Below are 27,911 nucleotides of genomic sequence, written 5' to 3'. Positions count from 1 at the left end.
AGGTCAGGAACACGGCAGGGATATCCACTTTCACCACTGCTATTCAACATAGTATTAGAAGTCCTACCCACAGCAATCAGACAACAAAAAGAAATAAAAGGCATCCGAATTGGCAAAGAAGAAGTCAAACTCTCACTCTTTGCAGATGATATGATACTTTATGTGGAAAACCCAAAAGACTCCACCCCAAAACTGCTAGAACTCATACAGGAATTCAGTAAAGTGGCAGGATATAAAATCAATGCACAGAAATGAGTGGCATTCCTATACACCAACAACAAGACAGAAGAAAGAGAAATTAAGGAGTCGATCCCATTTACAATTGCACCCAAAACCATAAGATACCTAGGAATAAATCTAACCAAAGAGGCAAAGAATCTGTACTCAGAAAACTATAAAATATTCATGAAAGAAATTGAGGAAGACACAAAGAAATGGAAAAACATTCCATGCTAATGGATTGGAAGAACAAATATTGTGAAGATGTCAATGCTACCTAGAGCAATCTACACTTTCAATGCAATCCCCATCAAAATACCATCCACTTTTTTCAAAGAAATGGAACAAATAATCCTAAAATTTGTATGGTACCAGCAAAGACCCTGAATAGCCAGAGGAATGTTGAAAAAGAAAAGCAAAGCTGGCAGCATCACAATTCCGGACTTCAAGCTCTATTACAAAGCTGCCATCATCAAGAGAGTATGGTATTGGATGGGTTAGCCTGGTGATGGGTATTAAAGAGGGCACGTTCTGCATGGAGCACTGGGTGTTATATGCAAATAATGCATCATGGAACACTACATCAAAACTACACTACATCAAAAACTAATGATGTAATGTATGGTGATTAACATAACATAATAAAAAAAAATTCATAACCTTCCTGTGTCTCAAGTTCCTCTGTAAAATGGGTTGATAACCATACTTACCTCATACAATTTCTATGATAATCCAATAGATGAAGTACCGAGGTGCCTGGCACGTAAGCACTTTGTGTCAGCTATTACCATCACTACTGTACTACTTACAGAGGTTATTCACCTCTTTGTCGAGGGAAAAGGTTTATATCTGGCCTCCAGAAACCTCTCCACGTTTACCACTTGTTTCAAAAATGTTCAATGTGTATATACATGGGTGTATACAGCTAACCAAAGATAGGTGTGGCCTCTGAGACTAGGTATGAAAGAACCCAGGATCATAAATCAGTCAGATCCATGCTCCAGCAACCAATGGGAGGACTCCACACAGATGCAGTTGATGTTTCTCTGTGCTCCCCACCACAGCCCTGTGCCAACACTTACCACACTTTAATCATCTTTTCAGTGACAGTGACCTTCACAGAGTCCAAGCTCCTAGAAAGCAAGGACTGTGTCTTGGTCATCTCTATAGTCTCTGTGCTTTAGAAAGTATGTAGTGTACAGTCAGCCTTCCATAAACACTCAATGCATGAGTACAGAGTAAGGAACATAAGCAACACATGGGCTAGGGGAATGATTTACTATTGGTTATTAGCAAAGTTTTGGATCACTGAACTTTCCTTAAGAATGGTAGCAGATGACTGAGAAAGAAAAATTATCTTTAGTTAAGGACTGGCTCTGACAAGAGCTTGATGACAAAGAAGCCATTCTTCCATTACCTGTGCAGGTGGGGGACAGGACAGCTGAGTAACAGGGCCCTGGGAAGAGCAGAAACCTCTTTTCCTCTTTCCTCTGAAATCTCAGAAGTTAACGTTCTACTCCGGGTGATGTCTGCATCACTTCTTGACATACTGCTGATTTTATTATGAAAATGAAGTGCTAAAGACAAAGGATATTTCCATTCCTCTGGACAGGAGGCCACAGGCCAGCGCTGCTTCACCCATGTGTATACACACGTGTGTCGTGTACCAGGCGGGGGTGGCTCCTCCCTCCTTTCAGCTCCATCTACACAGCTCTTCTTCTCTAAAGGTTCCTTGGATTTCGTGAGCTGACAATAAAGGTCATTTTCTTTATTCTTCAGTCTCTGTCTTGATAAACTTCCATATGTACAGATTTTGCCTGCTTTCTCAACTAGTTTGTCCTTTCTGGCTTGATTCTTCTTTTCTGACAATACTAAAGACGAGTCTGGCTTCTGGCTTACTTTACACAAAAAATGTACTATAAATTCATGCTGCGATCTGGGAAGGCAAAGGTATGCGTGCCCATCCAACGATGCTATCTTCACGCTGCCCCTCTGCGTACATACCACACCATCAGCAGTGTCAGGACTGGGCCATCTCACTTCTGAGAAGTCAATGAAGATACGCTGAGTGGAGGGGAGAAAGAGAGATGGGGAGCATTTTGTCAGCAGTCCAATGTTTCCATACATTTGATGCTTATATATTGTGTAAGAAAGCTCTTGAAGTTGGGTTTGTGTTTTACTACCTAGAAAGAATGAAAAATGGCGAGCCAGGTGTTGGCCTATATGTATTTTTCCACAGAATATTTGATATTGTTAAGATTATTCCTCTTAGAGAGATGTAAAACACACACACACACACACAGAGATAAAAAATGAAAGAGAAGAAAAAGAGATAGATTTTCAGCCCTTCCCAAAAGTCTACCCTGAAAAAGAATATTAATGAGGGAAGATCAGCACTACAATGTACAAACACCACCACAATGTACTATATTAAAAGCAATCACAACTTAAATGGTATGGAACTAGTATAAAAATCATTGACAGAGCAACTCAGATAACAAGGAAACAGAATCAACCATATCTTAAGATGTTACATGTGATTACATAAACTTTTCAAAACAAGGAGGGAAGGGGAGAATGACTTAATAAATGGTACTGGAATTACTGAATAGCATGTGGGAAACGCTATCTCAAAGGGTTATCCAATAGACTAAATAACATGTATAAAGTACTTATCCTAGGTAGCACCTGGCACACCATACCCTAAAATAAATTCCAGGTAGCTTAAAGGGCAACATTTTTTAAAAACTGAATTACTAGGGGCGCCTGGGTGGCTCAGTCAGTTGAGCGTCAGGCTCTTGGTTTCAGCTCAGGTCATCATCTCACTTGTCGTGAGATCGAGCCCTGTGTCATCGAACTGTGTCGGGCTCTGCGTTCAGCGGGGAGTCACCTTGGGGGTTCTTGCCCTCTGACCCTCCCCCACTTGCACGCACCCTCTCTCCCTCTCTCTCTCAAATAAATAAATAAATAAATCTAAAAAAAAAAATTACTCAAAGGTAAACTGATCCTGACCAATAGCAAACAGACTCGTAACAGGTGCCAGTGCCTACTACATCTCCTCATATAAGATAAAAACAGTAGGTGTCACCTAACAGTCTTTTTTTTTTTAACCCATAATTTTTTTTTTATTATTATGTTATGTTAATCACCATACATGACATCATTAGTTTCTGATGTAGGGTTCCATGATTCATTGTTTGCGTATAACACCCAGTGCTCCATTCAACACGTGTCCTCCTTAATACCCATCACCGGGCTGACCCATCCCCCCACACCCCTCCCCTCTAGAACCCTGTTTGTTTTTCACGTAACAGTCTTTTAATCAATTAATCTTGGCAACAGTTAAACACTTCAGCTTCCATTTATATAAAACCTTAAATTTACAAAAGCTAGTGTCAAGAAAGCCTCTTAAACTTATAGTGCTATTTATGTGTACAGATGTTAGTACAGTATTCACTGATGGCAAAGCTGGCTTGTAAGGATGGTCAGTTAAGATGGTTCTCTCTTCGGGGCACCTGGGTGGCTCAGTCGGTTAAGTGTCTGCCTTCAGCTCAGGTCACGGTCCCAGGGTCCTGGGATGGAGCCCTGCACTGAGCCCCATATCGGACTCCCTGCTCTGCAGGGAGTCTGCTTCTCCCTCTTCCTCTGCCTCTCCCCTCACTCAGGCTCTCTCTCTCTCAAATAAATGAATGAATCTTAAAAAAAAAAAGTTCTCTCTTCCAGAGTTAGATTATCTAATAATCCTACTACAGCATCAGCAACAAATACTCTTATAGACTAAGTTACAGCTTACAATTTTTCTTGGCTCCTTTGCCATCATGACAGTAGTGGAAAATGATTAAAAGACATGGCCTTCAGAGTCAGATAAACTTGGTTCAAATCCTGACTGCCTTTTAGAAAATGTCCACGAACAGATTAGGTAAACCCTCTGAGATTTAGTGCCCTCACCTGTAAAAATATACCTGAATATACCTGTTTTGACTGGCTGGACATCCACTTTGATTATCAGGAACCCATGCCATACTGACTGGTGTTATTAAATATTTTTAATATCATTCCTAATTCTTGGCACAAAGTAAATCCTAATAAATGATAGCTATATTATTATTCATAAAACTTCAAAATAGAATATAAGCAAAAAAATAAAATGTGCGTATCTATAAGTAATTAAACATCTCTATTGAACAGTAACTGCACATAAACTACTGAACTATGTACCTTCAGGGTTTCATCAATATTTAACATACCAGAACACCCTAGTCTGGTGAAAAATATAAGCCTATGCATTCTACAGCAACATGTGTATTCCCAAGTCTCATAAAGAAAAAGATTAAATATGAAACTACCTGTTTCTAATTACTTGCCCTCAAATATTACTTATAAAAAAATCTTTGAAAAATTACCTTTTTTCTTTCAGAAGGTATGATGGTTTCAGATAAAAAAGGGCAAACAGCAAAAGAATTTCGAAAATCTAGGGCTCGCTGTAGTTGCTCCTACAAAAAGAAATACATAATGTAACCTTAAAAAATGTAAAATAATTTGAAAATCAATTTAGAGTGACAGTAATCTGGAATACTGATTACTTTCCATATTCTGACTACCTCAACAATATTCTGGCATCAGAAAGAGTTGTTTCTGTGTCATCTTTACTTACTCGGTAAGTGCTAATAACGAAGTGTGTCCTTTGACGAATTCTTTCTGGTTGTTCTAAAGGATGTGCTGAAACAGGAGGTGCCTTTTCAAATAAAAATTCAGAGCCACATGGAGAAAGCTGCAGTCTGGAACCATCAACATATTGCACTTGCACTGAATCGTCTTCATAAAGTACCATTCGCACTTCCGCTGCCATTCCTAGGACTATGGATGAAATGTCCTTCCAGGGTGAAGACTGAAGGAAATAGGAAATAGGGTAGCACAAATAGTTCCTTTAATGTACAAAAGTTCTATAATAGAAAATGGATGCATTTTCTAAGAACATAAGCAAAATGTATTTCCCTTGTATTTTTGTTGGAGGAAAAGGGATTATTGGGGCACCTGGGTGGCTCAGTCGGTGAAGCATCCGACTCTTGGTTTTGGCTCAGGTTGTTATCTCAGGGTTGTGAGATCGAGCCCCACATTGGGCTCCGCACTCAGCCCAGAGCCTGCTTGAGATTCTTCCCCCCTCTCTTTCCCTCCCCCTCTGCTCCTTTCCCCATGCTCTCTCTCTCTAAAATAAAAAAAAATTTCGGTTGCCTGGGTGGCTCAGTCGTTAAGCGTCTGCCTTCGGCTCAGGTCATGATCCCTGGGTCCTGGGAACGAGCCCCACATCGGGCTCCCTGCTCGGCGGGAAGCCTGCTTCTCCCTCTCCCTCTCCCCCTGCTTGTGTTCCTGCTCCCGCTATCTCTCTCTCTGTCAAATAAATAAATAAAAAATCTTAAAAAGAAAGTTAATTAAAAAAAATTTTTAAGAAGCAAAATAAATAAATTTTAAGAAGTGATTATTTTACTACATACTTTTAAATTATCTGACATTAACAACCTGAACAGAATGCCTTGATTAACCCCGAGGGCTTTACTCCAATGTGGGAAGATAACCTAAAGGGATAAGAAAGCTCATCAAGTTATAACTGCCTTTATACTTTCAATAGCTTTAGTTCTCCTGAAGTTTAATTTCTGTAAATTATATGCTCAGCAAGTCAATTCATATAATAAGCAAATTCCATCTTTGTGATAAGAATACAGCAAATCATTTGTAATATATGCAAAAGGCAGGCCAAAAGTAACTAGTAGGCCTAAGAAAAAGAACACTGAAAAAGAAATCCCAATACCTGGATTTTTGTTCCTAGTCTGACATTAAGGAAGTAGTTCCATGTCACTCCTGAATAAGCTAAGTAATCTTCTAGTGTCTTAGACTCACTCTTATTTCACTGAATTCAATTTCCTCTTCCCTACCTCTAAAATGACTGTCATCGCCTACGCTTTCCATAAAGGGTTGACTGATGGGCAATTAGAGGGTTGGGTTCCATTCATACTCCACCATATACTAGCTAAATGCTTCAGGCTGTTTGTTTCCTTATTTGTAAAATGGGGCATAGTAACAAGACTGTTGCGAGGATTGAACCAGACAACACATATGCCAGTGCCAGAATTGCAATGTCGCTTTGTAGGCGCCCAATCTTTTTTTTTTAAGATTTTATTTATTTGTCAGAGAGAGAGAGAGCACAAGCAGGGGGAGCGGCAGGCAGAGGGAGAAGGAGGCGGGGGAGAAGCAGGCTCCCTGCCGAGCAAGGAGCCTGATGCAGGACTCGATCCCAGGACACTGGGATCATGACCTGAGCCGAAGGCAGACACTTAACTGACTGAGCCACCCAGGCGTCCCATGAACCACCCAGGCGTCCTGGAGCTCAGTAAATTTTATGATTCCTTTCTAACACCATCGCCATCCTCTCTGACACTTACCCATCTCCCTCTAGAACATCATCCTTTTTTGTTTTAATATTTATTCATTTAAGAGAGGGAGAGAGGGTGGGGGAGGGGCAGAGGGAGAGAATCTTCAAGAAGACTCCCCGCTGCGCGTGGAACCCAATGCAGGGCTCCATCTTACCACCCTAAGATCACGACCTGAGCTGAAACCAAGAGTTGGAAGCTTTACCAACTGAGCCATCCAGGTGCCCCGAGGACATCATCCTTTTTAAGACTTTCCTTTCTAAACACTAGCCCATCCTCTTCTAGGGCATTATCTCCTACTACTCAGGTGGTCAACTTTCACCTGACAGAAAAAAGTAACTTTCCTCAGTTTACTCTTTTTTTTTTTTTAAAGATTTTATTTATTCATTTGAGACACAGAGATACAGAGAGAGAGAGAAAGCATGAGCAGGGAGAGAGGCAGAGGGAGAAGGAGAAGCAGGCTCCTCGCCGAGCCAGGAGCCCAATGCGGGGCTCGATCCCAGGACCCTGGGATCATGACCTGAGCTGAAGGCAGATGCTTAACCATCTGAGCCACCCAGGCGCCCCTCCTCAGTTTACTCTTTTTGCCTACCAAAAAACTTCTCCAGTATAATATCCACTCATTGTCCACTTTCTCTCCCATCCGTCTTCAGTCCATTGCAATCCAGCCTTTCTCCACCTTTCTACTGAAATTGTTTCACAACGGTCACCAATGTCTTCCCACACACAGTAACTTCAGTCTTCATCCTACTAAACTGCTCACTCTGTGATAGTGCTGTCCACCTTCCCCTGCACCAAACTCTCTTTTCCTCTGCCTTTTATTTTTTTAAAAAAGGAGGGAGTGCCATGGTTTCTCCCACTACATCTACCTCTATTTTTATTTTAATTTTTTAAATTTTAAGTGGACTCCACACCCAACGTGGGGCTTGAACTCATGATCCTGAGATTAGGAGTCACATGCTCTACTGACTAAGCCAAACAGGGACCCCTACCTCTGTTTTTAGTTTAATCATTCCTTTCACCATTCTCTTAAATCAAGGATTTAAGACCTGACCTTAGTCCCATATCATCTCTTACTATAACCACTCATGTTGCTTTTATGCCCACTCTCTCTTTTTAAAAAAAATCTTACGCCCTTACAATGTATGTAATCAGCTACATATGACTGGCCTATAATCCTCTGTAAAATATGTCAGAATATAAGTACACGTTAAGCCATATGGTCTCTCCTGAGCAGATTCACACAATTTTATTAATTCCCCTCTCTAGAAAACTTCCAAATCCACCTGACCTCTCCCCAGAACTTTAAGCTGCCTGCTAGACCTCTCTTCATGTCCTTGTCCCACAGATAAATCAAACTCAATTAACATAACTAAAATGGAACATTGTCACTCCCACCAAAGCAGACTTCTGTAACATCTCCTCATTTCACTTTCACTCTTACCTCCCTCAAGTCCAGTCTACACACAGTAGCCAGAGGGATCTTTTAAAATAAAAATGAGATCTATCACATCCTGGCTCACAATCTACCATTTTGCACTTAAATAAAATTCCAAACCAAGACCTATAACAGCCACACAATCTGGCCTCATCTTCCCCTCCAAATGTCATCTTCTATCTCTCTTCTCTTGTTCAGGACACTTTAGCTACAGTGGCTTTTTTTTTTTTTTTAAAGATTTTATTTATTTATTTGAGAGAGAGAGAATGAGAGACAGAGAGCATGAGAAGGAGGAAGGTCAGAGGGAGAAGCAGACTGCCTGCCGAGCAGGGAGCCCGATGCGGGACTCGATCCCGGGACTCCAGGATCATGATCTGAGCCGAAGGCAGTCGCTTAACCAACTGAGCCACCCAGGCGCCCCTACAGTGGCCTTTTTAATGTTTTTAAAACAAGCTGTTTCCTATCTCAGACCCTTTGCACTGTTCTTTCTGCCTAGCATGTCCTTTCCCTGGCTTATCACATGGCTGGCTCTTTGTCTTTTAAGCTTAAATATCACTTCCTCAAAGGCCTGACTTGTTCAACTCAATTAAAGTTGTTCCCAACCACCTCCCAATCACTTTTTTTTTTTTTTTTGTCAGAGAGAGAGGGGTCGGGGGAGAGAGCGCACAAGCAGGAGGAGTGGGAGAGGGAGAAGCAGGTTTCCCATGGAGCAGGGAGCCGGATGCGGGACTTGATCCAAGGACCCTGGGATCATGACCTGAGCGGAAGGCAGACGTTTAACCGACTGAGCCACCCAGGCGTCCCTCCCAATCACTTTTTATCCATTTCATCTTTTTTACTCATAGGATCTATCACTATCAAAACTGATTCTATTCCTTTCCCTGCTTTTTATCTTTTTCCACTGGGATATAAACTCAATCAGACCAGAGACCTCATCTGTCTTATTCACAGTAGTATCCCTGGCATTTAAAACAATACTTAGCAAATAATAAGGGTGCAATAGATATTTAGTTAATGATGAAAGAATGAGTAAGTGAATTTCAAAATTCCTGCTCCTCCTGAATTTGCAATGTGAGTTAATGGCATCTCAATATTAGCAATATTTGACTTTTCACTTTGTTTCTCTCTACTCCCCTGTAACATGTCTTGTTGACTTGGTAGGTTTCTTTTATGAACCTGGCTCCTTTTCCATTTCAGTCCAGCAACTCACTCCTCCATTTCTGCCACTATCTAGGACCTTCTTCAGTTTCTTCCCTCTCCATTTCCAGTATTGCTGTTATAGGTAACTTTCCACAATCCGGACAATACCAACCACTTTACATCACTTGTTTACGTGCTTGTTCATGTCACAAGCAATAAATATTCATAGCAATAAATGTATTTATACTGCATACACACACACATATACATATAAATCTCAGATATCTACTTGCTATTTCAGGAAAAAAAAAAAAACAGGTCGGAAAACTTGTATTTTCTGATTGCCAATTAGGAAAATGTCTCTATGTTTGGCCAAGTTTTTAATTAAAAAAAAAAAGTGGGGAGCCTGGGTGGCCCAGTTGGTTAAGTAACTGCCTTCGGCTCGGGTCACGATCCCGGGGTCCTGGGATTGAGCCCCGCGTCGGGCTCCCTGCTCAGCGGGGAGCCTGCTTCTCCCTCTGCCTGCCACTCCCCCTGCCTGTGCTCTCTCTCTCTGTCAAATAAATAAAATCTTTTTAAAAAAAATTTTAAAAAGGTTACAGAGATATAATCATTTATTTAAATAACAAGCAGACACAAGAAACAGTGGAGTATCTAAAGTTCCCGGCATATTACTAAAAAAACATAATCCGGCTCCAACCTACATTTCAGCCTCATCTCTACTGTCTTATTCCTGTTTGTTTTCACCACCCAGTACATTACGTCAGAGTGTTTAACGATCAAAAGCCACAAGTCTGTACTTGACATCAATGGGACCTCATTCTTCCAAATGGCAGTATCTAGTTACAGAAAAAGCCTCACCAAAACAATAACCAACGTCTGGGACTCACACGGCAGTTCTGAGATGAAAATTCCTAGAAATGAGGCCAAAGGCCCCTTTAATTTGCCAAAATGCTTGAAGCCTGCCCACGACCGCTTCTCCAGGGATATTTCTTGAATTTGACAAATTACCAACGGTGATGTTTCTTGATGAGAGAAAACAATCACAGCCGCAGAGGAATAAGGTCACAGAGAGAGTGCTCTGGACGAGACGTCCGTCGTGTCAGGGTAGCGGGAAAAGGGCGGCAGCGCCAACTATGAACCCGCAAAGAAAACACAGGAAATCAACAGCAATTCAAATCTTCCCGCAACCGGGGGAAGCGTCTTTCCTCTCCGGAAAAAGACCGGAAGTCCCGCCCAGTCCGCGCCCTCCGCTCCGGGGGCCAATCTCCGTCGCGCTCCTAGAGAAGGGCGGGACCGGAAGTAAGGGAGGCGGGCTTTCCCTGTCCTGAATGCGGTTGCTTCCTTCTTGATCTTTACTTGATATTCAGGTTGGGACCGGTCGGACCTAGCTGTGATTCGTCCTTGTCAGGCAGTTCAGCCAAGAGCTGTTAGTGGAGTAATGCATGTTTAAATAATCTAAACAACAATTATACCTTAATAAAGCTGTAAAAAAAAACAAACAAAAACTTGGACAAAGATAGAGACCTCTTCTTTTCCTAATTTGGTATCAACTGTGTATCTGCACTTTTTTTCTAAAATAGCAAGTAGCGTGGCTGCTAAATTTATTGTAAGTATTTATGGGGAACTTACTATGTGCTGGGCACCCTGGGGATAAAGCAGGGAATGAGACCCAGGGTCGAGGATGGGGGCTGGAGATTAACTGGAAAGAAAGGAGTAGAAAGTAATTTCGTCACAGTAGTGGTTAAATATTCCTAAACTAAAATACAGAGGTCTGTGAGAGCATGTAGTGGACAGACCTGAGACTGAGGAAGTATTTCCACTGAAATCCAAAGGGTAAGTATGTTAGCCAAGTACAATGTGGAAAAAGTGTTTCAAGCAGAGCTAACAGCCTGTGTTAAGGCCCTGAGGCCCAAAGGAAAGATCTTGCCCCCTTCGAAAGGCCAGTTTGATTTAAGAATGATTAAAAAGGAGAGAGAGGCTTTTAGGAGCAAGAAGCCTGAATGGGGACTTAGAGATAGGCAAGGGCCAGATCATTATGGATTTATGAATGATGGACTTTATCTTAAAAGCGATGGTAAACTATTACAAGGGCTTTTTTTGTAAATTTTACTTAACAGTGCAATATTGGTTCTGGAGTAGAATTCGGTGATTCATCACTTACATACAACACCCCTGCCCTCTTTAATAACCATCACCCATCTAGCCCATCCCCCACCCACCTCCCTCCATCAACCCTCAATTCGTTCTCTATCCTTAAGAGTCTCTTAGGGCTTGTTTGTCTCTCTCTCCTTTTTTTCTATTCCCACTTCCCATATGTTCATCTGTTTTCTGTCTTAAATTTCACATATATGGTAATGTTTTTCTCTGACTTATTTCACTTAGCATAATACACTCTAGCTCCAACCACATCATTGCAAATGGCAAGATTTCATTCTTTTTGATGGCTGAGTAACATTACGTTGTATATACATACCACATCTTTTTTATCCACCCATCAGTCGATGGATGTTTGGGCTCTCTCCATAATATGGCTGTTGTTGATAATCAAGGGCTTTTTAAGCAAAGGTGGCAGCACCAAGGAATGGGAATAAATCTAACTCGTTAAATTCATCTCCATTTTTGAAAGTCTGATAAGCAAACTGACCTCAATCTTACGTAGAGTGTCATAAAGTCACCCTCAGATGCCCTGTTTTCATTGATCAGTAACATCAATTTCTATTACACACTGTTAACTTAGGTCCTATCCTGCTCCCACCTTTTTCCTAATGACTAAGAACCTCCTATCTGCAAACTGTCTACTACTAAGGGGTTTTGTGATGCTATTTGTATTTTAGAAAGATCCCTGGAATGTCTGAGTGAAGAATGGATTGTAGGATGCAAGAGCAGATGTGGGGAGCCTGGTAGTCTTTTGAAAATGCGATGGGAGAGATGGCATTTCAGACTCAAGATTAGACAGTAAGGATGGAGAGCACAGCTCCAAGAAATATTTACATCAGTTCAATAGTCTTGGGGATGACTGAACAGGACTTAACAGTTCCTCAAGTTCTGACTGGAGTAAGTGGATAGGGGGCAGTGCCATCAGTAAGATGGACACAAGAAAACTTAGGGAATAGCAGGACTTCAATTTTGTGTCTTCCTAGTGCAAATACATTAGCAAGGTCTAGAAATAGATTAGAAAGAAATCTGGAGGTCAATGTTGATAGCTGCTAACTGAAGCTTTAGGAGAGGATTAAATAGTCCAAGGATATAGTGACATGAGAAGAAAATGTTGACAGAGCTTTGAGGAACACCAATAAAGATTAAAGGGAAGAGAATTCCACAAACACTGAGGAACAGCCAGAAAGAAGGCTATTCTATTCCAGATGCCTAGAGGTTTTCAATTTTGGTGTCCCTTGATACTGTCAGGTATTGCCTAGAGAACAAGCTAAAGAATCAAATTTCTACTGGATTTAGTGGCATAGATGTCATTGGTGGCTCTACCAAGGGCTATTGTATATAGTGGCAGCAGAAGCTATAGGTCTCAAGAGCAAATAGGAAGGAAATGGAAAACAAATATGGGACATTTGAAGAATCTGGCTAGTAAGCAGATAGAACTGTACAGAAACGTGAGTGCCAGATTTCTCGATGAGAGGAATGACACGTTCAACAGCTCGTGCAAAGGGCCAATGGAGAGATTTTAAAAAGAAAAAATACAGACCAAGTAACAACAGAGTTCATGAGGGAGTGAGGGCATGGGATTCAAGCACATGTGGAATAACTGGCCTTTAACAGGAGGGCTACTTCCGAGTACAAGAGGAGGGATGAAATGAATGGGAGGCATTTGTGTACATTTGCCTGATTTCTTCTGTGAAGCAAGTCATTAAATGGGGATGAGAAACAAAGACAGTGGAGTTTGAAACAAGCAAGGTAATAAACACAGTAGGATTACTGGCAGTGCTGATAGCGTAGGTGGCGATTATGAGTTGACACTGGTACAAACCTACCAGAAATAGGACCTCCAGCTGCCTGGTTGAAGCAAGTGTTGGGTCCATCCAGGGTTGTTTTGCCAGGCTGACACAATACATGACCTAGTATACATGACCTAAAATTATTTACATCTACTAAAGTCTAGTCAGCCAAAGACCACCAGGTTAAAGCCTGCAGTCTGACAAAATCTTATTGACTTGTAAGCAAGGGAGGAAACTCCAGGGAAAACACGAATGGCATGCTACACAAGAGGAAGGAGGGCACCCACTTTGGTAAAATTTGGATTCCTGCTGAAGGAATCTGAGGAGACTCTAAGGGAAGAGATACCTGTTCTGAGTTGGATGCTGCTTCTGAAGCAAGATTAGAAGCAGGAATTGACTAGGGATTGGTGTGGTTATGAGGTGACGGCTGTCTAGTAATTGGGTATCCCCAGTAATAGATGGGTGGGATAGCAAAGCAGGTCTGAAGACAACAAAGCAGTAGTCCTACAAAGGGGTCATGATGGTAGTTCATAATTGCATGGCTTTGGGAAAAATGTGTCCTGTTAACTTTCTAGCTGGCTTTATCTGTGTCTATCCTCCCAACCAGAAAAACAGCAAGGGTACACCTCCCCACCCCCCATGAGAACTGATTTTCAGTCCTTCAGTCCTGAACAGGTTTTTACTCTTTCATACCACGTGTCTTCTCTTGTTAAACATGACTGATTTTTTTCTAAACAAATGAGAACTTCCTCCAGATCCATCTGTTCTTCTACAGATAAGACTTAATGAAATACCTAATCATGGAGTTGCCCTTTTCTGACAATTTCCAATCTAGGGTGAACCTCCAGTTTCTTGGACCCTCTCCCAAATTATCCAACCAAAGCACAAATCCTATTATAATGGGTTCTAATACCCTCTTACTGACACACCCCCCAGTTCCCCATATGTGTATTCTCCTTTAGTGCAAAAGTACGAAGCCCAGCCTGTTCAGGTACATGTATATTCCTGGTAGTCTTTGGCTGGAAGGGCACGGACAACATAAAGACAGAAGGTATGAGTTGATGACACAAGTGCCAGATACTGTACAAACCAGTATTTGTACTTTGTTACCAGAACACAGGCCTATGACCTGCACTAGCACCCATGCATTCTTGCTCATTGGAGACTTGTACTATTAATCCTTACAAGAGACTTAGGACCCATGTTTCTGTTGAAGATACGGCCAACAATAGTAGCACAGGGCTGGCTCTTCCTTTCGGGATATACCGTTGCAGTTTTAAAACATATCCACACATTTCCTGATGGCCTCCTATTTGATATGTCTTTAGTGACTCAGAACTAAGACTGTAATGGAAGTTAATGCTGTGTGCAGCTTCCAAATGCAGCTTCTTCCTGAGTCTTCCACAATGCCCCCTCCAAAATCCAGCTGCCATGTTTGTGAAAAGTCCAGGCCACATGGACAGGCCATGTGTAGGTGGGTCTTGCCAAGTGATAGCTTCAAGTCATCTCGGCCCAGTCAGCCATGTGAGTGAAGAAGACTTCAGATGATTACAGCTCCTGGCCATTTGAATCACCTCCAGTCCTTAGTTTTCCCAGCTGAGGCTGCAAACACTGCAGAATAGAAAAAAGCCATGCCCTGTCCAAATCCCTAAACCACAGAACTCATGAGCATAATAAAATGCTTATTGTTTGAAGACATTAAATTTAGGTGGTTATTTAAACAGCCCTAGTAACTGGAACACATAATGATCCTGAGTACAGCAGTGACTGGTGACAATGAGCTAGTGGACAAAGCTGGATAGTTATTCACAAAGCAACCACAAGAAGTTTAAAGTATATTCAGTTTTCATGTACTTGGCCCCTGGTCTAATGAACTCCCTCTTCCCCATACCCCTTCCCCCTCACCCCCAAGATTTACAATGAGCACAGTCTTTGGAGAACTGCAAATTAAAGTAATTATCCACCACATTACAGGAGCCATTTTGAAAAAAAGAATCCTATTACAAGTTCCAAAAACCCCAATTATATATATCCTTCCCTTTTACAATAAGGAATCTAAAGGTTAATGTTTTATATTTAATTTTTCCAACTAGACTTGTTACTGAATTCTTAACACACACTGAATAGGACATCTTCTAGCATAGTTTGATTTCAAACACTTAATTTTATGACAAAGTTGAACAGAAATTCTTTAAAATATCAGGATACCACTCCAAAAACTTAAGAGGAAAACAAAACTATTTAAATTTTATTTTCAAAGTCTAACTTTAATCCAGACTGAACAAACAAGCTGAAAAGTGAGAAAGCTAACTGTATTAGCAGACACAGATGTACCAAATGTAAAACAGTGGATTATTAACAGAACTATTTACATGCATATTTACAAGCAATCCTTTTGTACATAAGTTTTTAGTTAGCTGGAAAAAGGCTTTTGACATTAGGTACAAATATTTTTAAATAGGGCTGAGGTGGTACTGCATTATAGTAAAAGTATTAGAAAAGTGATCCTCAGGGTGTATCAATTATAAAGCAGGTGAAAACTTGAGTGACAAAGATCTAGTAAAATTCTCTAGTAAAAAAGTCAATGCAACTCATGCTACAAAATAAAAATGAAAGCCATATAAATAAAGCAGAATAATGTTCTAGGCTTTTGGGTAATGAAAAGTTGGGGGGTAAGCTGGGGAAGAACAATTCCAATAAATCCTAAGTAAAGAATCCTGGTTGTTTAGTTGGGAGTTTTAAGTTTTGTTTTTTTTGTTTTTTTTTTAATGACATTTTAAAAGCCCTTGGTATCAAATAGCATCTGGATATGTAAATCAGTTGTTAATGATATATTCTAAGACTTTAGTGCTAAAGATTTTCATGATTGTGATTCATACTTGAAACCCAATTCATTGAGACAACGTAAAACTAAATGAAAGCTATATACTCATCTAAAAAAGGATGCTACATTTTGCAATAATACATATTTCCAGGCTAAGACTTTTTCCCTCAAGAAAAGTAGAATTTAAAGGTTAAGCTTCTAACCAACTAGCAAAATTTACTTTCAACATTTCATTTATTTCAAAATCGATTTTATTGCAGCCAGAACAGTGGAATTAACTGTACATAATAAACTATTATATATATATACACATTTTAAGTTATAGGGAATAAAGTTTATTTTGGCAGATAGTGTTAAACAAAATTAAAGTTGCATACATTAGTAACATAACTCAACATCCTTAATTTGGTATAAGTGTGACACATTTTCCTGTTTTCCTGTGTTCTGCTAAATCACCATAACCTAAACTGCTTTATAAAACTGTTATGTTGAAATTTAGCTTTACTGTTTTCGCTTACGCTCTGATTCCAAACAAAACTTTTCATAAGCTTCTTCTATCTCTGGGTCCATCTCATCATCAATATCATCCAAGTATCTATGAAAGAAGTAAAGATGATTCATAAGTTTAACATTTTTCAATTCAGAAATATCTAAGATGCTAAGCCACACAAAAAAGTATGGTGATATAACTTTCTTAGACTGTTACAGAATGTAAGCACTTTTCAGAATTACATACATATCAGTCCTCAGACAACCAAACGCTTAATCTGAGCAGTTACCTTTCACACTGGATTCTGAGTCTCTTGTGTTTGAAATTAAGCTTCTGTTATACTTTTAGACGTATGTTAAAAAAAAATTTAAGTTATCTCTACACCCCATGGGGGGCTCAAACCCACAACCCCAAGATCAAGAATCCCATGCTCTTCTGACTGAGCAGTCAGGCGCCCGACATATGTTAAATTCTTAACCTAACCTAAAAGTGAATTCAAAGTCTCGACATATAAATTTAGGGGCTCAAGATTGATATTATTTTCATAAACTTACCTTAATCACACTATAGTTAGAACATAATTTCAGATATGCCATTCACCTCTAATAATGCAAAGTTTTATGTCTACTTTTTTTTTTTTTAAGATATTATTTATTTGATAGAGACAGCACAAGCAAGGAGAGCGGCAGGGAGAGGGAGAAGCAGGCTCCCTACTGAGCAAGGAGCCCAATGCAGGGCTCGATCCCAGAACCCTGGGATCATGACCTCAGCTGAAGGCAACTGACTAAGCCACCCAGGCTCCCCTATTTTATATCTACTTAACATCAGAAATGTTATTCTTGAAATGACAACTTAGTCACATTCCATTTATCTGGAATCACTTTCATAACAAGAAGCTACCTTCGAGATCATCTATCTCAGAATTTTTCCAACTATTAGGTAGTTTAAAATGATGGAAAACAAAGCTTTCCACAGTTAAGTATGGGTAGAAAATTTAAAGAGCCCATTAAGGATTTAATATACATATTCTTACTGAATACCCATAGCCATCTTAAAAAGATAGGTACTACTATCATCTCCATTCTTTTTAAGTAATCTCTACACCCAACATGGGGCTTGAACTCACAACCCTAAGATCAAGAGTCACATGTTCTACTGACTGCACCAGACAGGCGCCCATCATCTCCATTTTAGAGATAAAAGAAAAAAAGACTCTGGAAGGAGGTTAAGTAAATAACTCTAAGATGTGGGTTAAATATGTAGCACAGCCAGAATCTGACTCCAAATCTTTTCCCTTTTCTACACTTTTCCTCTACAACATGTTGTCTGTATGTCTCCCCACCCCGCAATAATCCTTTCCACCTACATATGTGACAAAACTATCTTGCCAATCCTACCAACTGCTGATGGGTCTTTCTGTCATTGTTCCTCCGTTTCTAGTACAAGGCCATGTGTTGAAATGGCCATAAGTGTATCAGGGCAAGAGCATGTAATATTTACCAAGCAAAACTTCAGAGGACAATCTGAAATTCAATGCCAAGAACAGCTTGAACTTCCAGTGGTATACCCAGCAGGGCTGAACCTTTTTCTTATTGGGCTTGAGTCCTTACAACCCTATTTTTTTTTTTTTTAATTAAACTAGTATGTAAAAAAAATATGGTAACATTAGATCTCAAACAGACTTATAAATGTCACTAGATGGGGGAGAGAATAAAAGTGGTTCACTTTTTTAACCTACAACATACATGAGAGATGAGACGTAGGAAAAAATTAAGTCAGTTTTAATTTATTCCCTCTCCTCCACTTAGAAGAATACCTGAGTAACTGGTCCAAATTCACATGAACTGTTAAGAGAGCTGGGACCAAACCTTACAAGCTCTTGGTTCTTCTATAACTCAGTGTAATGCAATCTGATGGTAAGCGAGTAGCAAAAGTTTCTTTTATTACAAAGAATGGCAGGTAGGGATCAAGAGATGTGAATGGGACTATAACTTACACCTTCCCATCAGTCCAAACACTTAATGTAGTTATCAGCATTCTCTTTAATCTTAATTCATCCTTTAAAACAGCTAAGATCTGAGTCTTTTACTGTCTGCCAGGAGGTGGTTCTAAGTATGTATGTATTTTCACCTAGTTCTCAAAGGAACTCAAGGAAGGGTCTACTATTTCTACTTTACAGATGGAAAAAACAGGCACAGAATTTGCCTAAGACCTTACAGTATTAGAGCTGAACTGAATCTATTTCACAAAACTATACTTGAGTATACCACTATTTTAGTTTTTCCCCTTCAGATATATATACATTTTCAGAATCAGAGTTTATGTTTTCTGGTATGATTTCCTGAAAATTTTTGGTAAGCCATACATGTATACCATTGCAACACCATCAAATCAAAATGTGCATTCTTCATCTACCTTTTTCTAATCTAAACTCCATCTACAAACTATGGCCACAGAAATATCACAAAGAAAGTTAATAGCTAGGAAGAACTTACGGATCACCAGCCCCTGATAAATCTGTCCCATTTTCTTCATAATCTGGAAAAAAGTCTTCTCTTTCAAGTAACTCTTGATATTTCTCTTGGTAATCTATAAAAAAAATTGAAAAAAAGGTTGACAAAAGTCATAAAATGGCCAGTTATCCTAAAAATGACTTTTAATATTAGTTTTCATTTAAGTAGAGCCAGTGTTTAAATAGCAGGAAGCTTCCAGTTGCATATTTAATAGCTTTTACAAAACTTATATTCTAACTGGCTTGCTTTTGCCACCTGCGTGCTCATAAATCTTAACATTCCTCTAATTACATGTTGCAAATCAAGGCCACTGTGGATATACCATAGCCAATGTGTATGCCGCTTATACTCTCTGCTGCTTCTTTCCATAAAACAAAACATATATCTATATAACTTGTTGGGAAAAAACATGTTCTTCCATATTCCTGTTCTTCCTTCCACAAGGAAGGATTTTAATCAAATAGCCTGGCCTCTGTTCCCCTTACTCTTTCCCGAGGAAGTCAAGTGAGCTAGTGGCTAGCAACTAACAGCCACTGGCCCATGTTTCTCAATCAGATTAGCTAACCTAGCAAAGGTTCTGAGCACAGGGGATTTTCTTTTCTTCCCTCAGAGACAGCTGGAAGGTAGCTATCTGATAAATGTTTCAGCTATACGAACTTTCCCTTGGTTGGGTTCTTCCAAGGCAATACGGGTAATTTTATAGCTCTCCATCTGCCAACTGTCTTAGGCAGAGTTACTGAGTATCTTTTAAGATTAGCATATCCATATGGAGTACTTATCTCTGAATAATAAAACAGATCAGTGTGTATTAAAATTAGTTACCTTAAAATTGGTTTCTTGTGAACAATAGCTACCTCAAATTTCAACAAGATAATTACATTAGACCGTATTTTCCCCAAGATTGCCAGTCTCTATAAAACTTATTTCAGCTTAAAGGGTTGGTGATATTTTGACATCCAATTTTGGCAATTTGGAGACAATTTTAACTGCAGAACCTTTCTGCAACAAATACTTGGGGTAACAGATAAGACAAACATTCTTTTAAATGCACAGATGAGTTCAGAAAAAAGAAAATCAAGTCCCTTGATGACCAACAAAAAGGGAACTGAAAATCATACATACCTACTCCAGCCAGGAGGCTGGCAGACCACATGCTCTCAGTTAACAAAGGGGCTTGGATTTAAAAACCTACAGAAGTTCAGAAAGCAAGGTCTTGGGCCCATGTGAAACAGAGATGGAATTCATGCCCACGCCCACCTCTACCTACAAAAACCCGGGCCCTTCAAAGGGTGGATATCTCAAAAAAAGGTGGACCAGGAAAAAAACAAAATGGAAAACACTCTGGTGGCAAAGAGAGCTAGCAAAGAAGCTTGCTGGTCTCTTCCTGGGTTTGAAGGAGAAACAACAGTACTCTGAAGAAACTGGTTCCTCAGAAAATTTGTAATAATGGGCCTAGACCTCAAATTTCTACTACCCACATAAAAAACCCTATGACAAGAAAATAAAAACTTGTTCCAAATCAGTTTTACCCCTGTGGCTCCTTGGCAGGAAAAGATGTTACTACAACCCAAGCCATAAGGAGTTTTCATGAAGAAAAACAAAAAAAAGCAGTTAAAACATGAGAGCAGTCATAAAGGGCCACAATATGTATAACTTCAAATGGTTTAGAAAAGTGTGGACAGAACAAGTGATAAAGCAAATAGAATAAACGTTAACAAAGGGTACATGTGGGTAATGGGTGGATGGGTGTTATTTGTACAATTTTTACTTTTGTAACTTTTCTGTAAGTTTGAAATCCTTTCCAAAAAAAGTTTAAGACCATTAAATATCAGATTGCAATTTAAAAAAAAGATCAAAATAAATTTTATGTGATCCTCAAAAATAACAGCAAGGTTAGAATTAAAAGAACAAAAATGTGAAACAAAAATAAGCATCTTTAGAAATTTCTGTAGACAGGGGCGCCTGGGTGGCTCAGTCGTTAAGTGTCTGCCTTCGGCTCGGGTCATGGTCCCAGGGTCCTGGGATTGAGCCCCACATCGGGCTCCCTGCTCGGCAGGAAGCCTGCTTCTCCCTCTCCCACTCCCCCTGCTTGTGTTCCCTCTCTCGCTGGGTCTCTCTCTGTCAAATAAATAAAATCTTAAAAAAAAAAAAAAAGAAATGGACTTCCTTTAAAAAAAAAAAAAAAATTTCTGTAGACAAAAGAACAAATAGGTTGAACAAATGAGACACAGATGAACAAAGAACCAAAACGATTCAAGGTAACTTTGAAGACTAAGAAAATCTGTCTTACCAGCCATAGCAAGATTTAAAGTAAAGTAGTAATTAAGACTGTGGTATTGGTATTAAGACAGACAAAAGATCCACATGCACAGACACAGACTAAGATACAAGTTAGAGAGGACGGACACGGTACACATCAGAGGGACTGCATTTTACTGAGGAGAGAGAATGGGTAACTCAACACCAGTTGCTGAGACAAGAGAACATGGAATATTTAAGTCCTACTATATCTATCACATAAAGATTAGCCAGATGGATTAAAGACCTCAATATGAAAAAGCAACAAAGACTTTTAGAAGAAAATGGAATTTGATGGTAATAAGGAAACCTTAGCCACCGAGAGCAGGAACAAGACAGATACAGTGACATGAAAACTCGAAGCTTCTATAGGATAAGACAAACATAATGGAAAGACAGCATATACTGGGAGAACCTCAGAGTCACTTTCTGGGCTATGTAAGGAATTACAAATCAGTTAAGAAACAAACGATCCAAGACAAGTATGGGCAAAGAACACAAATAGGCAATTCTTAAAAAAAAAAAAAAAAAAAATTCTTAAAAAGAAAACAACTGTCAATAGAAACATGAAAAGAAATTCATTATCACTAGTAAGGAAATGAAAGTTTACAATTTGGTACAATCTAACTGACAACAATAAGGTCTGGTAATAAGTGTTGCCATGGATGAGAAACAGGAATCCTCATGTTCTGCTGGGGGCATATCATGTGGTATAGTCAGACTGGAAAGCTGGTTAGCAACATTTAGTGAAGTAGAAGATGCAGGTAACCTACAATGTAGCAACTGTACTTCTTCACCCTGAAGAACCTCCTGCATGTGCACAAGGACTACTTAAAGAGTACAGCACTCTATAGTAAGGAGTGTGAGCCACCCAACCACCCTCAAGTAGGGACCTATAACCAGTGCTGTACTCTGAGTGCAGTATTATTTGGCATTTAAAACGAACCAGCGTGCTTTTTATATTCTGAGTGTTTCATAATTTAAAGTTGAAAGTTAAGCAGTCCTTCTTTCCACCTCCTCTGAGGAACAGGAGGTGCCTCCTATCCAGAGTAAGCAAATGGGAAAATTCCGAACAATAAGCTGGTTATAATTTTTATCAACTGGGAAAATTTTCTCTTGCTCATACTGCAGTCCCATTTATCACAATTAAAGAAATCTTTCTATAAATGGCCCTTTTCTGGAAGGGGAAGTGTGCCGAGATTTAGATTTTAATTAACTTTGACCTACTGACTATTAATGAAACCCGTAATTCTTAGTATCTGCAAGTATTAACCCATAGTAACAAATGTTGTACTCTATGTAGTGACTAGAACCATCTTTCCCTTCTATTTTAACCACCTAAAGCTTACAGTATAAAAATGAAATATTAGAGAAAATATAAAACAAAAATGGTTGCATTTAATCAAGGGATTCCTCCAAAACCACTGTCAGGATGACAAGATACTATATACAGAGTCAGACTTTCCACTTGAAATGGTTCAAAGCGGTTGTCCCTGTCAAGAATATTCTATAGGAGATAAACATTTACAAACATTTACCCTGTATCTTAGAACAATGTGCCTGCTTCAAACAGTTACCGCTTCGTACCCGTGAGGGTATGGTTTTCTGTAACTCACTAGCTTACCAAGCAATGGGGGGCAAAGCACTGTGAGACAGCCTACCTGGGTCGGCCGCAGTGAAAGGAACACCGTCAGAGGTATAAAATGTTGGTTCATTCTAGGATGAATCAAAGTGATACAAATATGTAAGCATTTCAGAGTTTATTTTTTAAAGCACATTAATTAACGAAGCATGGCTGAGGTCACTCATCTGCACCTGATAATGCAAGATCACAGAAAAAACTAGCTTCCTAATAGCCATTTTCATTTCATTGGGAAAGTCTATGGTTTTCAGATTTCTATTCTATTCTCTCAAGTTCCTGCGGCTGTAACCCTGCTGTCTAGTCTGTCACACTCGTGATGAACTGTTTTGTTGTGCACTGTGATTTAGCGTTGTGTCAGCTTATTTTGAGTTGTGGTTCTCCCCCCACCCCCCACCAATTTTTAAAGAATTTCCATGGCTGGGGTTATAGGAGCATTTCTCCATTGTTGTGTTAGGTTTGGTCATGTCAGGAGCTTCAGGGCATCATTGGCCTGGTGATCACTTTTATTTTAATTTACTACAACATGCAAAGTAAAAGTGTGAGATGCAGGCCTTTGGTTATAATTTCTCTGGAAAAACTTCCCACAATCCCACACTCAACTGAGTCCAAGCCTTATTGATTTCCCTTGCCACTGGATGGATCTTTCTCTAGTCCACGCTTTCCTTAGAGGATTCCATGTTTCTTCCCTATTTACCTGGCCTGCTGGTTGCCATGTGACCCTACGCCAATGAAAAGAGTTACTGGCATTAAATTCTGAGAATACCTTTTTTTTTTTTTAAGAATACCTTTATGTACCTCATCTAGAAATTTCCAAAATTGGATCCAAACAATAAACAAAACTTAAAATGTAAACGCTGGCATACCATAAAATAATTAGGATCATTTTCAGGTGTTGCTTCTCTGTACGTTGAAGTTGCGTGGACTCTACCCCAGTTACTTGACCGGAGTTCAACAAGCTTCAACAGCATCTGTTTCACATCTCTGCAGACAAGTTGAAAAGGAGTTAAGGGTATCCACCAAAGTGTTGTTAGGCTCTAGAATACCACAGACTCCTAAAACCATGTTTCATAAATTTAACATGTACATCTAAGTGCTTTGATTTTTTAGGCATTTCCTATATTGACATAACATTTTTTTTTTTAAGATTTTATTTATTTCTTTATTTTGAGAGAGAGAGAGAGAGAAACAGCATGAGAGGGGAGAGGGTCAGAGGGAGAAGCAGGCTCCCCGCTGAGCTGGGAGCCCGATGTGGGACTCGATCCCAGGACTCCGGGACCATGACCTGAGCCGAAGGCAGTCGCTTAACCAACTGAGCCACCCAGGCGCCCTGACTTTTTTTTTTTTTAAGCAGCCTTGAAAGTTGTTCCATCTGGGGTGCCTGGATGGCTCAGTCGGTTAAGTGTCTGCCTTTGGCTCAGGTCACGATCCCAGGGCTCCGGGATCAAGCCCCACATTGGGCACCCTGTTCAGCAGGGAGCCTGCTTTTTCCCTCTTCTCCCTGCCTGTGCTCTCTCTCTCAAAATCTTAAAAAAAAAAGTTATTCCATCTAACTGTGACTATATGGTTCTTAAAGGCAGTGCCTATCCCATATTTTTACCTCCAACTGGACTTAAAATTGTACCTCACCCAAGTATTTACTGAACAGTTTAAAGTCTGAATCATTTTACTTTTCAACGGACTCCTATCTCACCACAGGAAAATCTTAACTTTTTCAATTTATAAACACAACTGAACAAAAAAAGCCAGGTGAGCAGAAGCCATAACTAAAATATTATACCTTTAAAGGAAATATTTAAATATTTAGGTCTGTAAGATTTCAATTCTTTCGATGATAGCATACATCACAGGTTAAAAAACAAGCCCCACAGAAAAAGAAATTGAGATCCACTGGCTAGCTACCCACCTGCTGCAATTTGCATCTAGGACAACATTCTCAATTCTCTGAATGATTTCTTCCATATCAGTCTTTCCTTTCTCCTTCCAGGCATCTTCCAAAACTGACCCTGTCAACTAAAAAAGCAGGTTATCAGTAAAATAAGGGATTCAATAAAGTACAGAAATTCTTAAAAAAAAAAAAAAAAGTATTCATAGCAATTCAAGCATTCTCTAAAGAAAATGAATTTGGTAAGTTAAATACTCCCAATTATTCTCCACCATCTAACAGTCAGGAATCTCTATTTTTCCTGATTGAGAGAAATTAAAGCAGAACCTGAATCACAGGTTTTATGTATCAATGACTATAGGGTATATTCCCCATGTAAGTTAGGCTATAAAATTTTAATCAACCTTTCGCTTTTTGAAATATACAAGTATAGAAGCTCTGAATTTAAAAAAAATAAAAAATACAAACTTCAGGGGGGGGAAAAAAAAAGAGGTAAGGATATAAACCGGTAATTCATAGGAAAAAAATGGCTAACAAATGTGAAGAAATGCTTAAATTCACTAGTGATCAGGAAAATGCAAAACAAGATTTTTGTTTTTACTCATTACCCATGACAAAACAAACCAGGATTGATTATATCCATCACTGGTAAGAATATGGGGAAAGCAGTATACTCATGCACTGTTGGTAGGACAACAACCAAACCACACACTGGCGTTTAGAAGGGAAATTTGACATTACTTCTCAAAATAAAGTATACTACGCTCACTGACCCACCAAATCTATGTGTAGGAATCGAACCTACATAAACAACTGCACATATAGAAACGAAGTTACTGCAGAAAGAGGTAAATCTTTTGTGCCAAAGATCTAAGATATTTGTTAGATTAAAAGAGCAAGCCAAAAAGAGATTTTTTTGAGGGCACACATACATACATGGGAAAGGAAATTTAGAGATGGGGGTGAAGGACTTCCATTTTTTGCTTCTCAATTTGATTCTCATATTTAAAAAAATCAGTACAGGGTAGCACGGGTGGCTCAGTTGGTTAAGAGTCCGAGTCTTGATTTCGGCTCGGGCCATGATCTCAGGGTCGTTGAGATTGAGGCCCATGTCAGGCTCTGTGCTCAGTGCGGAGTCTGCGTGTCCCTCTCCCTCTGCCCCCCGCCCCCAAATCCTGCTCATGCACTCTCTCTCTCCCCCCGCCAAAAAATCTTAAAATCAGCACATACTGCTTTTCTAATATTTAAATTCAAGAGCAAAGCAAAATGTCAATATTTAACTTAAAGAAAAAAATTTAATCTTGAATTCACTCAATACTATACATACTTTCCTTCCTCTAAATCATATACGAATGGGGTAGAAAGACGAATTTTAAGACAAACATAAGTAAAACCTACCTTCAGTAATTTTACTGCACAAATTAAGTTGTCATCCATAGGATTAGAAAAGAGAGCATTCAGCAACTCCCGAAGACCAACCTGAAGAATATCTGCTCTTGTAACCTGTCCATTTGTTCCCTTGATCTTTTGGGACAGAAGAAAATGAAAAGCAACCATGCCAAAATATTACAACAGATAAATAAATGGTCTAACGTCTTGGCAAAATAAGTGTTTTAAGTTAAACAATACAAAAATCAGAAATGCTCTTGTATCTTCACAAAATTATACTATTTTACATGTATATAGGACCTCTAATACAACTAGTAAACTACAGGTAAAATTTTCCATTTATCACACATAACATATGGTCAGGATAACCTAAGCCTCCTTTATAAATTACTGCTTCATAAAGCATTCTCTGGTCTATTAAGCTACCACCATTTTTGGAACATGCAGCATTTTATTATTCTTTTTTATACTATTTAAAAATACTGTTTTGCATCAGAATCGTCTAAGTATCGTAGCTCTCCAGCCAGAAGAGCTGCAGTCTCAGGAGTCACACCTCATCTGTACACCCCCCACAGACATGGCATTATTACGTCCACATAGGAAACAACTGCATTCTTAGAATGACTCTTCATTTACAGCACACTTTAGGTGAATGCTCTTATTTTGGCTTATATAAAAATTAAACTGAAAGATTAATGCATGAAATTTTTAAAAAATTAAGTCCATCCAGGGACACCTGGCTGGTTCAGTTGGCATAGCATGTGACTCTTGATCTCAGGGTTGGGAGTTCAAGCTCCATGTTGGGCATGGTGCCTACTTAAAAAAATAAAATAAAATAAAATCCCAATGCAAAAAAAATAATAATAATAATAAGTCCATCTGTGGTAAAATGGGGTAGTAAATTAGGCACTAGATTGGACAGACCTTTTAGATGCACTGAGATGCACATTTGATGGTGGATCTCATGGGTCTTTTCAGTGGTGTTTACGATTAAGTTTTCAAGTCAAAGTTAAAGGAGGTATAACCTATCTCTGGGATTAACTAGTCCAAGAAAAAAAAAAGCAAATCCATTACAAAGTAATATTCAGCACTAGATATTCTAGTGTCTCCCCCCTGCACCGCCCCACCCTTTCAACTCAAAGCTTTGTGTTCTGCAGAGTACGCTGCTTTTGAGCCACCATCTGAAAGTCAATATACGAAATGTGTGAATTCAAAAAAGGTATTATCTGTATTTCGAGAGCTTACACTTGCATGGAAATCATGGCTTTCCAAAAGTACACAGACTTTAAAATTCCCAGTAACCACTTCCCAACAGCCTCCCCGCAAACAGAAGAAACAAACATTATGGACGTTCCATTAGAACGCAGGCACTAGCGTGAGCAGCCCCTAAAGCACTGTTTCTCTCTCCCTTCACCTGGTTTTATTTCACCCTTAATGCTGTCCAAGGATAATGTGAATACAAATTCCTTATCATGATCAGTTTACGTTCCCAGGCTTTGTCAGTACTTAAGAAAATTCCTCCTCACCTCCAGGTTAAGATAGAGCTCCCCCAGGAAGAGAACAAATGCGTGGAATCGTTTCCGAGTCACTTCGTCACCTTTTGCAGCTTGATCTTTAACTTCATATTCAGTCCGACATCTAATGAAGATACACCTTTTATAATTGCACACTGCTTTGTTTTGTGAACAAACAGGATGACCA

The 27,911-nt window shown here is 39.4% G+C and overlaps 2 protein-coding genes across 9 annotated transcripts in view; both read right to left on the bottom strand.

Annotated features, from left to right (window-relative positions):
* Positions 1 to 10,758, bottom strand: part of CUNH5orf34 (chromosome unknown C5orf34 homolog) — a 37,790-nt gene extending 27,032 nt beyond the window's left edge. For 2 of the 5 annotated variants that reach the window (XR_010413287.1, XM_064596709.1), the window contains exons 1-4: positions 10,113 to 10,756; positions 4,874 to 5,107; positions 4,623 to 4,712; positions 1,637 to 2,283 (exon numbers count right to left, since the gene is read on the bottom strand). Coding sequence is in view for 4 of the 5 variants with exons in the window: in XM_064596709.1 (XP_064452779.1) it covers positions 1,637 to 2,283; positions 4,623 to 4,712; positions 4,874 to 5,068 (932 nt within the window). In the remaining variant the exon portion in view is untranslated. Of the gene's footprint in view, positions 1 to 1,636; positions 2,284 to 4,622; positions 4,713 to 4,873; positions 5,108 to 10,083 lie in introns of all 5 variants that reach the window. The other 3 variants (XM_064596711.1, XM_045903746.3, XM_064596710.1) reach the window with 3 other exon arrangements.
* A 5,550-nt stretch (positions 10,759 to 16,308) lies between these two features.
* Positions 16,309 to 27,911, bottom strand: part of PAIP1 (poly(A) binding protein interacting protein 1) — a 30,845-nt gene continuing 19,242 nt past the window's right edge. For all 4 annotated transcript variants that reach the window (XM_045903731.3, XM_045903715.3, XM_045903723.3 and 1 more), the window contains exons 5-11: positions 27,737 to 27,848; positions 26,220 to 26,345; positions 24,843 to 24,949; positions 23,803 to 23,920; positions 22,959 to 23,013; positions 18,982 to 19,075; positions 16,309 to 16,591 (exon numbers count right to left, since the gene is read on the bottom strand). In XM_045903731.3, the coding sequence (XP_045759687.1) occupies positions 16,498 to 16,591; positions 18,982 to 19,075; positions 22,959 to 23,013; positions 23,803 to 23,920; positions 24,843 to 24,949; positions 26,220 to 26,345; positions 27,737 to 27,848 (706 nt within the window). In that variant the 3' untranslated portion in view covers positions 16,309 to 16,497. The remainder of the gene's footprint in view (positions 16,592 to 18,981; positions 19,076 to 22,958; positions 23,014 to 23,802; positions 23,921 to 24,842; positions 24,950 to 26,219; positions 26,346 to 27,736; positions 27,849 to 27,911) is intronic.

The sequence above is a fragment of the Mirounga angustirostris genome, unplaced genomic scaffold (genome assembly GCF_029215605.1).
Source record: "Mirounga angustirostris isolate CCGP_5_RB_7025 unplaced genomic scaffold, mMirAng1.0.hap1 SCAF_7, whole genome shotgun sequence".
Classification (NCBI taxonomy): Eukaryota; Metazoa; Chordata; class Mammalia; order Carnivora; family Phocidae; genus Mirounga; species Mirounga angustirostris.
The sequence above is the reverse complement of the archived record's forward strand: the minus strand, read 5'-3'. Positions and strand labels throughout refer to the sequence as shown.